This window comes from Brachionichthys hirsutus, chromosome 13, assembly GCF_040956055.1.
Source record: "Brachionichthys hirsutus isolate HB-005 chromosome 13, CSIRO-AGI_Bhir_v1, whole genome shotgun sequence".
In the NCBI taxonomy this organism is placed as follows: domain Eukaryota; kingdom Metazoa; phylum Chordata; class Actinopteri; order Lophiiformes; family Brachionichthyidae; genus Brachionichthys; species Brachionichthys hirsutus.
The window spans coordinates 6,819,498-6,833,903 of NC_090909.1; the positions used below are offsets into that span (position 1 = coordinate 6,819,498).

General features: G+C 44.1%; 1 protein-coding gene across 1 annotated transcript in view; it reads left to right on the forward strand.

Moving 5' to 3' along the window:
• Positions 1-14,406, forward strand: part of LOC137902983 (triple functional domain protein) — a 50,692-nt gene that overhangs the window by 28,907 nt on the left and 7,379 nt on the right. Inside the window, exons 16-47 of the mRNA XM_068747094.1 lie at positions 1,279-1,453; positions 1,664-1,859; positions 2,582-2,748; positions 2,884-3,003; positions 3,126-3,317; positions 3,437-3,586; positions 3,679-3,793; positions 3,918-4,033; positions 4,472-4,594; positions 4,676-4,870; positions 4,950-5,065; positions 5,357-5,423; positions 5,533-5,642; positions 5,927-5,996; positions 6,180-6,269; positions 6,355-6,447; positions 6,525-6,636; positions 6,740-6,930; positions 7,130-7,231; positions 8,371-8,400; positions 8,994-9,136; positions 9,224-9,323; positions 9,425-9,668; positions 9,755-9,862; positions 9,958-10,151; positions 10,232-10,402; positions 12,951-13,046; positions 13,358-13,506; positions 13,631-13,697; positions 13,879-13,982; positions 14,064-14,133; positions 14,233-14,322. Of these exons, the coding sequence (XP_068603195.1) occupies positions 1,279-1,453; positions 1,664-1,859; positions 2,582-2,748; positions 2,884-3,003; positions 3,126-3,317; positions 3,437-3,586; positions 3,679-3,793; positions 3,918-4,033; positions 4,472-4,594; positions 4,676-4,870; positions 4,950-5,065; positions 5,357-5,423; positions 5,533-5,642; positions 5,927-5,996; positions 6,180-6,269; positions 6,355-6,447; positions 6,525-6,636; positions 6,740-6,930; positions 7,130-7,231; positions 8,371-8,400; positions 8,994-9,136; positions 9,224-9,323; positions 9,425-9,668; positions 9,755-9,862; positions 9,958-10,151; positions 10,232-10,402; positions 12,951-13,046; positions 13,358-13,506; positions 13,631-13,697; positions 13,879-13,982; positions 14,064-14,133; positions 14,233-14,322 (4,066 nt within the window). The remainder of the gene's footprint in view (positions 1-1,278; positions 1,454-1,663; positions 1,860-2,581; positions 2,749-2,883; positions 3,004-3,125; positions 3,318-3,436; positions 3,587-3,678; positions 3,794-3,917; positions 4,034-4,471; positions 4,595-4,675; positions 4,871-4,949; positions 5,066-5,356; positions 5,424-5,532; positions 5,643-5,926; positions 5,997-6,179; positions 6,270-6,354; positions 6,448-6,524; positions 6,637-6,739; positions 6,931-7,129; positions 7,232-8,370; positions 8,401-8,993; positions 9,137-9,223; positions 9,324-9,424; positions 9,669-9,754; positions 9,863-9,957; positions 10,152-10,231; positions 10,403-12,950; positions 13,047-13,357; positions 13,507-13,630; positions 13,698-13,878; positions 13,983-14,063; positions 14,134-14,232; positions 14,323-14,406) is intronic.

Here is a 14,406-nt window from a genome sequence, read left to right on the forward strand (position 1 = left end):
TGTGAAATATGCGCGAGTTGCTATTAATAACTTCTTATGTGTTCAACCTCGTAGGTTGATCATTAAAATTGAATTCGTTATTTCTAAAAGCTATCGTGTTTATTTGTTAAGCGTTTGTTTAATAGCGCTCTTATTCTCGGTGTAAAAAGAGGCTTTTATTTTGTAGGAGCATAAACGTCACGTCCCTTTTGGGTTTCATTTCCTGTTGATACATGTAGCCGCTGCCGTTCCGCTGTGCTAAGCTATCCAATAAAGCAGCCCACGAGAGGCTAAAGACGGCACGAGTAGAATATTTGTTCTTCTGCACTCCAAGCGGCTCTTTCCTCGACCTGCACGCCTTAACATTATTAACAGGAAAACGTTTACTGTACGTCCTTCTATTTTTATTTCTCAAACAATTGTTTCGTTCTGAAAAGGTTTTGATCTTTGGTTTCATTCTATAATACTGAAACAATCTATTTAGATTAATGCCTGACTGTTAAACGTGTATAAAGTGTGTGGTGAGGGGTTTTACAGCCTTAAAACATTTATGTACATGTATAATAATTGTAAAAAAAAAAAAAATTACTACATTGCGGATTTCACTTATTGCGGGTTGTTTTTGGAACCTAACCCCCGCGGAAAATGAGGGACTACTGTATCTCGTCCAGCTGCAGTCAAAGTAGTAGAGCACATAATATTCCCAACAAATAACCAAAGCGTGAAAAGATGTTAAACTACAGTGGAAAGCATTTTGTTTTGTTTTTTAAAACAATGCTGCTCGGCAGGTTAATAAAGTTAAGAGGAGATGTCTGGGAGGGGGAAAGTACAGCTAAAGAATGTGTTGTTTCCCTCCACAGCCCATTTTTATATAATTCTGCAACAGAATAAGGTATAATCGTACCGGTCCGTATATAATGCAGTCCCGCCTGGGAAAAAACACGTTACCTTTTGTTTGTGTGTGTGTGTGTGTGTAATGTTTTTCAAGAGGAAGAAACTGGAATGTCTGGAAATTGAAAACTGAGGAACAAATGCATATTTGACTGACAGTAACACGGATTAATCAGACCAAGCAGGAACCATCTGAACCCCGTCTGCTGCCTCTTGATAACTTTCTTTGTGTCTGTGCATCATGCACGCGTGAATCTGTCAGGAGGATGAGTCACAACGTGAATGTGCTTCTCATTCCCACTCATTTGATCTCAACCACACATTCTGAGGTTGAACTGGTGAAGATACCTGATGTTCAGTGTTCCAGTCCAGTAGATGAGATGAGTATTATTTCTGTTTCTGTTACAGAGACTCGGCCATCTCGAGCAACAAGACGCCTCACAACAGCTCCATCAACCACATTGAGAGTGTCCTGCAGCAGCTGGATGAGGCGCAGGCTCAGATGGAGGAGCTCTTCCAGGAGAGGAAAATCAAACTGGATCTGTTCTTGCAGCTACGCATCTTCGAGAGGGATGCGATCGATGTAAGTCTGCTTTGAGAAATTGTGTCTCAGCGTGCCTGACTACACGGAGAGCGTCACGCTCCGACTTGGTTGCAAAAAGTAGATCCCTAACCTTCCCCAGAAATACTTGGTGATGGTGATAATAATTGTTAGAGCTGTAGACATTATTTAAAATAGGGAAACACAGTGTCACTGAATAACCATAGCGCCTCTGAAAATGTCTTTCCTCAGATCATCTCTGACCTGGAGTCATGGAACGAGGAGCTCACGGGTCAGATGAATGACTTCGACACGGAGGACCTGACGGTGGCCGAGCAAAGGCTGCAGCACCACGCTGACAAGGCCCTGACCATGAACAACCTCACCTTCGATGTCATCCACCAGGGCCAGGAGCTGCTGCAATACGTCAATGAAGTCCAGGCCTCCGGTGAGTTCGCTCAACAGACTTCACTGGAAGTGAAACACTGCCCCGAAAAAAATTTAGTACTATAAATAGTGGGTTCTGCAGTGACGTCTGGTTAGATGGTGCCGTTCGGCTTTGTCTTGGATTTGCTTTCCTTCAATTATCTCTGTAAATTAACTATTTGAGTGCCCTTCACGTTTAGAGACGGTAGGTTCAGTGTTTGCATAGTCAGAGTAAAGAATATTCTGTTGGGCTTGGAAAGCTGGGGCACTCAATGAGTTAATATTCTTCTATAATCTGCATCCTGTCATAATAAGCTATTATAATGCATATTTTGTAAAGTAGAATTGAAGAGCATTTGTCTCTCACATGTTTGTTTATCAGACATCATTCATCGGATGGCTGCAGCTCATGTTTAGCGCTGCTGTACAGAGTTTTGTGTTTTCTACATTGCTTTGATATTGGTTCTGTGTAGGTGTCAAGAGTCAGGTTTGGTCACCTTTTGTGATGAGAGAATCCCACGCACTATCCATAATAATTCACCTGTGATCTTGCATGCTAATAGGTGTTCTCTCAAACTGCATGAGGAATGGTTGCATCATGTCACGTGGATCGAGACGTGCTGATGATATTCAAGGGGCCGAGATAAAATATGCTGAAGAAGACTAAACAGGAACCCTCACAGGCGGAGGTCTTTGTTTTTTTTTATCCCTTTAAGCTGATGTCAGTGTGTGCCTTGCCTCCAGGTGTTGAGTTGTTATGTGACCGGGACGTCGACATGGCTACCCGGGTTCAGGACCTGTTAGAATTTCTCCATGAGAAACAGCAAGAACTGGACTTGGCGGCCGAGCAGCACCGCAGGCACTTGGAGCAGTGCGTCCAGCTGAGGCACCTGCAGGCAGAAGTCAAACAGGTAGGACGTGCAGATTGGAAACAAGGGCCTTTAAAAAGGCCAAGACGTCGGTATACAGTATATGCAAGTATAAATCTAGATTTTCTTCGTGTTGGTTGGCGTCATTCAGTCGCTGCGTGTTTCTGTTCTCCTCAGGTTCTCGGTTGGATCCGTAACGGAGAGTCGATGCTGAATGCCGGTCTAATAACAGCCAGCTCCCTGCAGGAAGCGGAACAACTACAGCGAGAACACGAACAGTTCCAGCACGCCATTGAGGTGAGATGATGTTTGTTCATCCCATCGGTTTGCTGTTTCGGCCTGAAGCTAGACTTTACTTTTGGTAATTATTTCAGTCGTTCCTAACCCCATCTTTTCCTCAACCTCTTCCCTCTGGCTAGAAAACCCACCAGAGTGCCCTGCAGGTTCAGCAGAAGGCAGAGGCTCTGCTCCAGGCCAACCACTATGACATGGACCTGATCAGAGACTGTGCAGAGAGCGTGGCCTCTCACTGGCAGCAGCTCATGCTGAAAATGGAGGATCGACTCAAGCTGGTCAACGCCTCGGTAGCCTTCTACAAGACCTCCGAACAGGTATGAGACTGCCACAGAGGGCTCTGCAGTTCTTCACATGTTTGTCCCCCCAAAAAGAATAAATAAGAAAGCATAATTCATTGTTATTCCAAAAGAACAACGTGCGTTTGTCCCTTCAGGTATGCAGCGTGCTGGAGAGCCTAGAGCAGGAGTACAAGAGAGAGGAGGATTGGTGTGGAGGAGCCGACAAGCTAGGACCCAACTGTGAAACGGACCACGTCACCCCCATGATCAGTAAACACCTGGAGCAGAAGGAGGCCTTCCTCAAGGTAACATAGGACACTCACATTAGACCCCTAACGTAATAACACATGACAGCTCTTATCCCTGTGTGTGATTTTTTTTTTTTTTTTTTTGCCAGGCTTGCACTCTGGCCAGAAGAAATGCAGATGTCTTCCTTAAGTATATGCACAGGAACAGCGTCAACATGCCTGGGATGCTGAGCCACGTAAAAGCACCGGAACAACAGGTCAAAAGTAGGTACCAAAACAAACACCTTTATGTTGCAAATGAAAGCGAATAGATACATGTTATGTATTCCTTTAATACACTGTTATAGCTGAGTTGGATACTAAAAGCTTGTGTTTCTGTTGTGTTGAGACATCCTCAATGAGCTGCTGCAGAGAGAGAATCGTGTTCTCCACTTTTGGACCATGAGAAAACGGCGGCTCGACCAGTGTCAGCAGTATGTGGTGTTTGAACGCAGCGCCAAACAGGTACCTGGTAACACTGTAATGCCTGCTTATATAGGAACACTTTTGTTATCTATGTGATCCGACATAAAAACCTCGTTATTGACTGTTAATTGAACTCTCTCTCCTGAGATGCTGGTCTATAGATAAACTAGTGTTTAATTTTAAGTATCGCTTTCACATCTTATCATTTTATTCTAGCGATTACTTATTACTAATAATGTTTTTTATTAATACCTTGCTCTGATGCACCTTTTGTTGTTTGGATGTTATTTTTCCTGTTAATTTTATCTTGTTTTGTGTCTTTTACTTGTATCTCAGTGCTTTAATTATGAAGTGCTTTTGTCTATAAAGAAACGTGATCCAAAATGGATTTCAGGTTTCATTTAATGGTGTTACAGTGTTCGCAAACTAAATCTACATGCAAGTATAAATAACAATGAATTCTGTGCGCGCCTCCAGGCTCTGGAGTGGATTCATGACACTGGGGAGTTTTACCTGTCCACACACACCTCCACTGGTTCGAGTATCCACCACACGCAGGAGCTGCTAAAGGAGCATGAGGATTTCCACATTACAGCCAAGGTTGGCATCACGCACCCACACAAACGAGCACAACGCAAATAGGCATGCGTGTCTGATGTCTTCTCTTCCCCTCTCCTCAAGCAAACAAAAGAGCGAGTGAAGCTGCTGATCCAGCTGGCCGACGGCTTCTGTGAGAAAGGCCACAGTCACGCCGGGGAGATCAAAAAATGGGTGACAGCAGTGGACAAACGCTACCGAGACTTCTCCCTGCGCATGGACAAGTACCGCTGCAGCCTGGAGAAAGCACTGGGCATCTCCTCGGACTCCAACAAGGCAGTAAGTGGTCGTACGTTTGAGCTAATTCACAATTTGATCAGATCACTTGTATCTTTATCTGTGTTTCTGTCTTTGTCAGAGTAAGGATCTCCAGTTGGACATCATCCCAGCCACCGTGCCAGGGTCGGAGGTCAAGCTGCGAGATGCCGCTCACGATTTAAATGAGGAGAAGCGAAAGTCGGCACGCAGAAAAGAGTATGTCACCACATGTCTGTCAGGACTATTAGAAAATGTGGAAGAATTCTTTGAGTTTATCCATGAAAATCTGAACAGTTATGCAATCATTCAGCATTTACAGAATCACGGCCATTTTGTTTATATTAAAAAAGATTTCAGTCCCTCATCGCTGGTTTATGGGCAAGTTTTATGTTCCCATAATTATTGGATTATTCATTAGTGTAAATGGAGAAGCAGACGGGATGAAAGCGAGCTGGCGCTCTGATTTATTACTCTGTATGATGACTGAGGGTGTGTGTCTGCGACCAGGTTCATCATGGCAGAGCTGATTCAGACTGAAAAAGCCTACGTGAGAGACCTGCGGGAATGCATGGATGTGAGTCCAGCTTCACTTGTTCACCTCTTTCTGCCATGCAACAACTGTTTCAGAACCCTTTGGGTGAGGTTGCTGGGTTTTTTCCTTATTTGATCTTCTATCCATGCAGACCTACCTGTGGGAGATGACCAGCGGAGTTGAGGAGATTCCTCCAGGAATCATCAACAAGGAGCACATTATCTTTGGAAACATGCAGGACCTCTATGAATTCCATCATAAGTAAGAAACATTAGTTGCTCTGATTTATGTTTTAAACTTGAGACCTTTAAATTACTGAAAAGCACCCTGGTGAAATTAATATCTCGACTCAAGCAAAATCAATGTTCAATAGAAATATTAATTATACATTTAAACTAGGTTAGAATCTCAATCTAGTAAATTGTTCTGCAGTTGCTCTAATAATTCTATAGATTTGGTGTTTCATTTTTAAATGTGAAAGCTCCCTTTTTCAGTTAAACTCTCAAGCTGTCATGTTTTAATCTGCGATCTTTTGTTTTTGTCAGCATATTCCTCAAAGAGTTGGAGAAATACGAGCAGCTCCCAGAGGATGTGGGGCATTGCTTTGTCACATGGGTACGCGTTTTTTTGTATTGTGTGCTGTACCAGCGTAGATACTTACCTAATTAATGTTGGAACGGAATCAAGCGTGGATTTATTACATATTACGCTCACACATATAAGTGCATTTCATTGCCTGTGGGTTGATGAAGCTTGTTTGAAGTAAATCACTGTTAAGTTTGCTCATTTTTCATCTAGGCGGATAAGTTCCAGATGTACGTGAACTACTGTAAGAACAAACCAGACTCCACCCAGCTTATCTTGGAGCATGCCGGGAACTACTTTGACGTGAGTGTCGCCTGTGGCCGGTAAAATGAAAAGGTGCGCTCCTCGTTCGGTTGTCTGATCTCATGCCTGCTTTTCTTATATGCAGGAAATTCAACAGCGACACCGACTGGCCAACTCGATCTCTTCCTATCTGATCAAGCCTGTGCAGAGAATCACCAAGTATCAGCTCTTGCTGAAGGTGACGCTTTAAACCGAATCCCCCCCTGCATTTGGCTTATTGTCTTGTTTTCATGGTTTACGTTTTGTGTTGCTCAGGAGCTGCTGACTTGCTGTGAAGAAGGTAAAGGGGAGATCAAGGACGGCCTGGAGGTGATGCTCAGTGTTCCTAAAAAGGCCAACGATGCCATGCACCTATCCATGCTTGAAGGTGATTAACATGCTTTCAGTCTGTGTATGTTTCTGATGCTTACTTTCTGTTTAATAAAAACTGTTCAGAAGTATAATGCACCCTCTTTCCCCCCCCCCCCCAGGTTTTGATGAAAACATCGAATCCCAGGGCGAGCTCATCCTGCAGGAGTCATTCCAGGTCTGGGATCCAAAGACTCTCTTCCGTAAGGGTCGAGAACGCCACCTCTTCCTCTTTGAGATGTCTCTCGTCTTCAGCAAGGAGGTCAAGGACTCAAACGGCAGGAGCAAATACATCTACAAGAGCAAGCTCTTCGTGAGTAGACGCTGATGAAATACATGTAAAGACACGGCTGGAGATGTTTCTCCATACTTACCTAAGAAACATTCAGGCTTTTGAGTGTCGTAGTAATTATTCATTGGTAGCTATTTTTTTGAATCTGATTGCCAGTTTCATGGAATCCCTCTTTATTTGTACTGCTGACTCACTCAAATGTCTGCTGACTCACTCTCAGACGTCAGAGTTGGGGGTGACGGAACATGTTGAAGGAGACCCCTGTAAGTTTGCTCTGTGGTTGGGACGCACCCCAACTTCTGACAACAAGATTGTGCTCAAGGTAGGAAAAATAATATTCATCTACTTATCCTTCTTATTCTTATCTACTTCCAAAATCTTTTTTTGTGGGGGAGGGGGTTCAGCCGGCTTTAGTCTTTCAAGAGGAAGAAACTGGAATTTCTGGAAATTGAAAACTGAAAACTCAAACATTTACAATGATGCGTTTAAGACTGCGCGCTGTCAAATGTTCTAAATAGGGAAGAAAAAAAAGGGAAGAAATGAGTTGCAAAGAAGATGAAGAATAGAAAGTCTGCGTTTTCTCCCTCTATATTTGATCTTCTCCTTCTTGTGTTTCATTTAATTGCATGAGCAGCTTCTAGTTGTCCCAAGAGGCTTTCTGTCCTTACAAATTCATGTCCCCTGTCCGCTTCCTCTCTTGTCCTCTTTCTCTCTTTTGCTCTTTCTTTTTCTCTTTCTCTGTCTTGTCTTCTTTCTGTCTGTCTCCTGTCCGCTTCCTCTCCTGTCCTCTTTCTCTGTCTGAGCGGCTTCTCTCCACTGTTGAGGTCCAGCGTCCTTCATCTGTTAGGGGCGTCTGTATATCTGGGGCTGTGTTTTCTGTGGATGTTTGTATCACTGATTCTATCTGTGAGCTGATCTGCTTCCACCAACACCGTTGACTGATTTGACCATTTAAGTCCCACGGTCTCCAGATGTCCTCTCCTGGCTCTGTGACACTGCCAAAGTGACGAGTAGCCATTTTTTATCAAGTCGATAAATAGCCTTGTGTGAATGAATATTCATTGCTTTGTTTACTCGCAGTATTTTTTCCCCAATTCCTTATTTTTAAATATTGTTTGGGGATTTGCACGTTTAAAACTTTCACAGATTAAAATCCGTGTCAGCTGTTGGAACAGTATGAAGTCAAAATCAAAATGCATGTTGTATACCGTTATGTACAGTGTGTGTTGTGAATGAAATGTATCTCATTACTCGGTACACGTTCACCAATGACGTGCACATGGAACGACCCATTACAACGTGTGTTACACATCTAATTTTGGACTGCAGTGTGCTGTCGAGGCAAATTGTCAGTGTTGCAAATTTCTGTCATGTCAAATCATTTTGTCGGTAAGAAATGTCATGTACATCTTCTCAAAGCAAACCAGTGAAATTCTCTTATTTTATATTTTAAATTCAAAGCTAAGTCAGGGATCCAAACACGGAGCGATGGTGAGTATAAACTCCCAAAAACACAGCCCTCATCCACTCCTCACAAGTCTGAGCTCACACTCTTGGCATTTTATATCCAAAAGCTTCATTTTGGAAAAGAAGCTGACGATTGACCCAGCAGCGTCTAATATCAAGCAGGGAGGTTACAGCTACCTAGCTGGGTAAACTGATCATAGCTACATGTGTGCATAAATTATAAAATTCATATTATGTAATAACTAACTTTAGAAATACTTAACTAAAACCTGTTAACCTTAAAAGTACATGAAACTGTTGGGATTGAAATAGTTGAAAAAGCTTTAAAGGGTTAAAGTTTTGACGAGCAACAACAATAGTTAACGGTAAAAGTGACATCATGGATAAACAGAATAGTTAGCTACGCCGTCCAGCTTCTGATGCGAGTTAATGTTAATGATGATTGAAGCTCCAGAGGATTTGACGACTCTGATTGTTTCCTTCAGTGGATAAAAAATGACAAGAGTTAAATTCAGACTTGTGTAAAACACAGTGAAAAAAAGAAAGCATTACAAAGAAAGTCAATTCCCTGACGACTGTTGACGTCTTCAATCGGTTCCTGTATTGACTGATATCAGGCGTCGAGCATCGAGAACAAGCAGGACTGGATAAAGCACATCAGGGAGGTGATTCAGGAGCGCACCATTCACCTGAGGGGAGCGCTGAAGGAGCCCATTCACATTCCCAAAGCGACTACAGCCAAGCACCACAAGGGTAGAAGGTAAGCATGGGGCAGCTCACGAGGAAGAGAATCACGCTTCAGAAACATTTGTTCCTTCTATTCACTGTGTTTGTCGTTGTCTTTTAGGGATGGCGAGGACCTGGACAGTCAGGGTGAAGGCAGCAGCCAGCCTGACACCATCTCTCTGGCGTCCCGCACGTCACAGAACACACTGGACAGTGACAAGGTGAGCACACGCACACACACACACACACACACACACGTTACCTAAATGTACGCCTCACGGAGTTCGAGAACTTCCCATTGTGCTTGCATTTGCTCCCGCAGCTCTCCGGTGGCTGTGAGCTGACCGTGGTGATACACGACTTCATGGCCAGCAACAACAACGAGTTGACGGTGCGCCGCGGTCAGACGGTGGAGGTCCTGGAGCGCTGCCACGACAGGCCGGACTGGTGCCTGGTCAGGACCACGGACCGCTCCCCTGCCCTGGAGGGGCTGGTGCCCTGCGCCATGCTCTGCATCGCCCACTCCAGGTCCTCCATGGAGATGGAAGGCATCTTCAACCACAAAGGTGCGGGGGTCATACAAACACGGGGACTGGATCCGTGTGACTCTGCAACATTACGCACATTTTAAATATCGCGTTCTATTGGACAGACACTTTGTCGGTGTGCAGCAACGACTCCATCATGCCGGGGTCGTCGGCTACGCTGCAGCCCGGTCACGGCATCAGCGCCCACACTTCACCGGGGCCGAAACGACCAGGTATTCTCCGGGAGGGGGGGGTTCACGTCCCTCTGGTATGCAACCGTGTGGCTTTCATTCTTCATACAGCTGCTCACTGAGTCTTCGCTTCGTAGGTAACACCTTGAGGAAGTGGCTCACCAGCCCAGTGCGTCGGTTAAGCAGCGGCAAGGCAGATGGCCACGTGAAGAAACTGGCCCACAAGCACAAAAAGAGCCGAGAGGTGAGGAAAAGTGGGGAGATGACGATGGGATCCCAGAAAGACTCGGACGACAGCGCCGCTACGCCTCAGGACGAGACTGTGGAGGAAGTGGGTTGGATACGTCTGTCACACTCCGTGTTTTGCTTTTAAGAATTCTGGTGCAATGTCCGCCGCTCCGTCTGTTTCAGAGAGTTCGTAACGAGGGCTTGTCCAGCGGCACGTTGTCCAAGTCCAGTTCTTCAGGCATGCAGAGCTGTGGAGAGGAGGAGGGCGAGGAGGGTGCCGACTCTGTACCTCTGCCCCCGCCTATGGCCATCCAGCAGCACAGCCTGCTGCAGCCAGAGTCGCAGGATGACAAGGTGAGGAGGAGGAGGAGGAGGAAGGGGAGGTCACAGAGCACAGAAGAGAGGGAAGCATTAGGGTGAACAGGTGAAGGCGAGGGGACATTAGCAGCTAGATTAAGGATTTGCAAACAGACTGTTTTCACACTGACATTCAACTTTTATTTTCTTTTTCCATCAACCCACACCGGTTCACAACTTTTAGGTTTCGAGTAGACGAAGGTTAATGTTTTCCATTTTGAACTATAACTGAGTCTTTCACATTTTTTTTAATTTCTGAACGGAACATTCTTTAATGTTGCAGTTTCCTGGTCTTTAAGGTGACGTTACGATAACGGTTTCCGCCTCTTTGGGGATCATACAGTAGCATCACAAGACGAATGTTTTTCATCTCTGAGAAGATGCTTGCAGTGTCTGGAAGCTCCAATTGTTCTGTGGTATTAAACGTACCGGTAACTGCTACTGACCCGTCCTGCTTCAATCCTATGAGAAATACTTTCAAACCTTCTCAGAGCGTCATTTGTGTATTAAGTATGCACTGTTTACTGTAGGGCAGCAGCAGTAGCGATGTAGTACAAGCTCTCAATAAGAAAATAGGATTTAATTAGCTATGGGATTATTTTTGTTTGACCATACATGATGGTAACAAGTGTAGCTAATGCATCAACCATTTTGATCCAAGGACAAATGAAACACTTTTTATAATATTGTCTTTTCATCTTGCCAAGCTACATTTTTGTTCATTTAAATCTCCAACTTTCCCCCAAAAAGGGAATATCCTGAGAGATTTGGGTGACTCCTTGGTTTCTGTTCCGTCTTGCCTTGGGAGTTTTTGCATTATTCTCTCCTCTCTTCTGAAGCGGAAAGCCGATGAAACGTTGAAGCCACTCCAATCTCCTTTGCAACTGAAGGGGAGACTCCTCTGACACTAATTTCTGTTTCTCTTTTGTTTTGTTTCCTGGTTGTTTCGTTTGCTGTTTGCCATTCTGTAGCATTACCTTGATTTATGTCCTGTCTTTGCTTTGTCTCAGTTTCCATACCTCTCCATCTGAAGTGCCCCACGCTTCCCCTTCCGTTCCTAACCTCAGTCGATTCTACAGATCACTTTTCCCCTATTCTCCTGCTTTGTTTGAAGACCTTTTCCTTTGGTGTCTGTAGTAGTTTAAACATAGAAAGAAAATTAAACTAGCAGCTTTTTTTCAACTTGATATTGCTGATTTTTACGTATACCTTTTCCCATCCCCTAAAAACAATCTATTTTATTTTTCCAAGCACTGAAACATTTCTGATTCTCTTTCCTCTTTCTTATTTTTTTAATTTCTCTCATTTTGACTTGTACTTTCTGCCCACTTTCTACAACACACCGCTGTAATGCAGAGTCGCCTGGCAGAGCGTTGCGGGAGCATGTAGATAAAGAGGATGCATGCGGGTCTTTCAGTAGCGGCTGATGCGGAGGTTTGCGCTGTCTGTGTTTACTGCAGATAAAGGAGGTCACAATGCCTATTTTTGCTCAACTTCTATACATTCAAGGGCGTTTTAAACTTTGTATTGCCTTGTTAGCTGTTGGAATAGCACAAGCCCACAGCTTTTTCCATGCATGTTTATCACTTATAGGTTTGAAAAAAGGTGTTTGTGAGGTTCAAACGAGAAAGTCAGTAGATATCGACGTGAATACCAAGAGGAAAGTGGGTAAGATTTTCCTGTCACCTCTCTGGGGTCAAAAACCTAAATACGAGCTCGCACCGTTCCCGTTCCCGTCCCCGTCATCCTCCAACCCCTTCCCTCACCCGTCCTGCCCCACTCGTCCTCATGTCCCTTCTACCCTCTGTGCGTTAACCTCATTATCCATGCAAGTAATTTGCATCTCTAAACGCTGGCGAGGCCAGAGGGGCACACAGCCTCACCCAGAAAACCTAATTGGAGAAAGTCTTGAAGCACAGCACAGCAAGGGTGAGAGTCTCCTCAACTGTTTATGCACGCACACTGATTCCTTCCTTCATCCTCGCCCTGTTAGTATTTTTCTTTTTCAAGGGCCGTCCGTCACGATCATCGTCATCATCGCCGAGAGCAGCAGAATCTTCCTCCTCACAGACATCACTTTTTTCCCATGGCCATTTTCACTGTTCTTTTTTTTATATACGTTCGGTTTGGCCACCCAACTTTCACCCTCACCTTTTACCTTTTATTGATCATTTTATTTTCAACTCCATATACTTTTCTCTCTCACATTTTTTTTTTAAAACCTTCAAGAATAAACAAACAATAAAATTGGGGTCCCACTCATTGAAACATCTTTTTGAATCTCACTTTTAACGATTGAACGTTTAACAAACATTTTCACGAAGTCATTGCTCACTCAGAAAATGAAAATAATGTGTTCACCTACGATCAGATTAATAAAGATTTGAAATAAAGGCTGAAATGATTCAAAAGTTAGCATTGCCATAACATATGAAGCTATTATTTTCTATCCATTCTTTTCTCTCTGTAGGAAGAGCTTTACTGGCACCAGCAGCTAAATAGCAGATATAGCGAGTCCTCTCATCTCTCTATTTTTTTTACCCAGACCTCTTCTCGTCTGTCGGTCCGTCCGTCCAGCTCGGAGACGCCCAGTGCCGCTGAGTTGGTGAGCGCCATCGAGGAGCTGGTCAAAAGCAAGATGGTAGGACAACGGAAGTTTTGAATTGAATTTTGAATTGATCCTGACTTGACGCTAAACCGTCCGGAGGGATTTCATTGTAATTAAATGCAACGTTTTAATGTTTTATTGCAGTCTAAGTGCTTTAAATGTTTCAAACAATCCGCTGCTCTGACAAAAATCAAAACGACTGCCTGAAAATGCTGAACATAAAATCATGATTAAATTGAGTATCGTTTAATTTGAGTTCACGCTGCTGTTTGTCTGGATTAGTTTAATGTTGATTGATATTTTTTCCCACGCTGTATCTTACCTTGCGTCTCTCAATGGTGCAGGCTTTGGAGGATAGACCCAGCTCTCTGTCAGTAGAGCAGGGAGACAGCAGTTCTCCCTCTCTAAACCCCTCTGACAACTCCCTCCTCTCCTCCTCCTCCCCCATGGAAGAGATGGACGAACGGAGGACGAGCATCCTGAAGAAAAGACAGTGCGTCTCCCACCTTACATGTCACCAAGCTCTTTTTTACGCAGCCTGTGTATCTGTGTAAAACTGCCTGCAGACATGCACTGAGGTGTTTATTTTAAATGTTTTCTTTTTTTCTGTTCTGTAGTTACATTTTGCTGGACCTGCTGGAGTCAGAGAGGGATTACGTTAGAGATCTCGGCCTGGTTGTGGAGGTGAGTGGAATGCTCCAGTTATGATGCATTGCCGTCAAATAGATATTTAGATTTAAATATTTTATGTTTTTCAAGAGGAGCATTTCAGAATGTCACTCAAAGGATGAGAACTAACTTTCTCAACTCCACATCTTTACTGGTGTGAATTTGTGTTGATGTGTTTGCGTCTTTCCGTCTTCAGGGCTACATGAGCCGGATGAAGGAAGACGGCGTCCCTGATGATATGAAGGGAAAAGACAAAATCGTGTTTGGCAACATCTGTCAAATCTACGACTGGCACAAGGAGTACGAGACGCCGCGAACAATCTGCTTTCCTGTTCGGCCGTTAGACCTGTAGCTCTCATCGTTCTCTCGTGTCTCCTTCAGTTTCTTTCTTGGGGAGCTGGAGAAATGTTTGGAGGACCCTGACAGACTTGGACCCCTCTTTCTCAAACAGGTTAGAACCGTTAGATCCACGTTGAATTTCAAACTCCTGCTTTATTTTATTTTTAGATGCTTGCACACGTTTGTAATTGCACGTTTATTTTGCATCCAGGAGCGGAGGCTCAACATGTATGTAGTGTACTGTCAAAACAAGCCCAAGTCGGAGCACGTCGTCTCGGAGTACACGGACACTTACTTTGAGGTATGAGCGTTTTGACCATCTGAGTCGGATTGGGCGGCGTCTCCACTTTAACTGTTGGCGTCACAATTTACTTTTTTTTTTTTT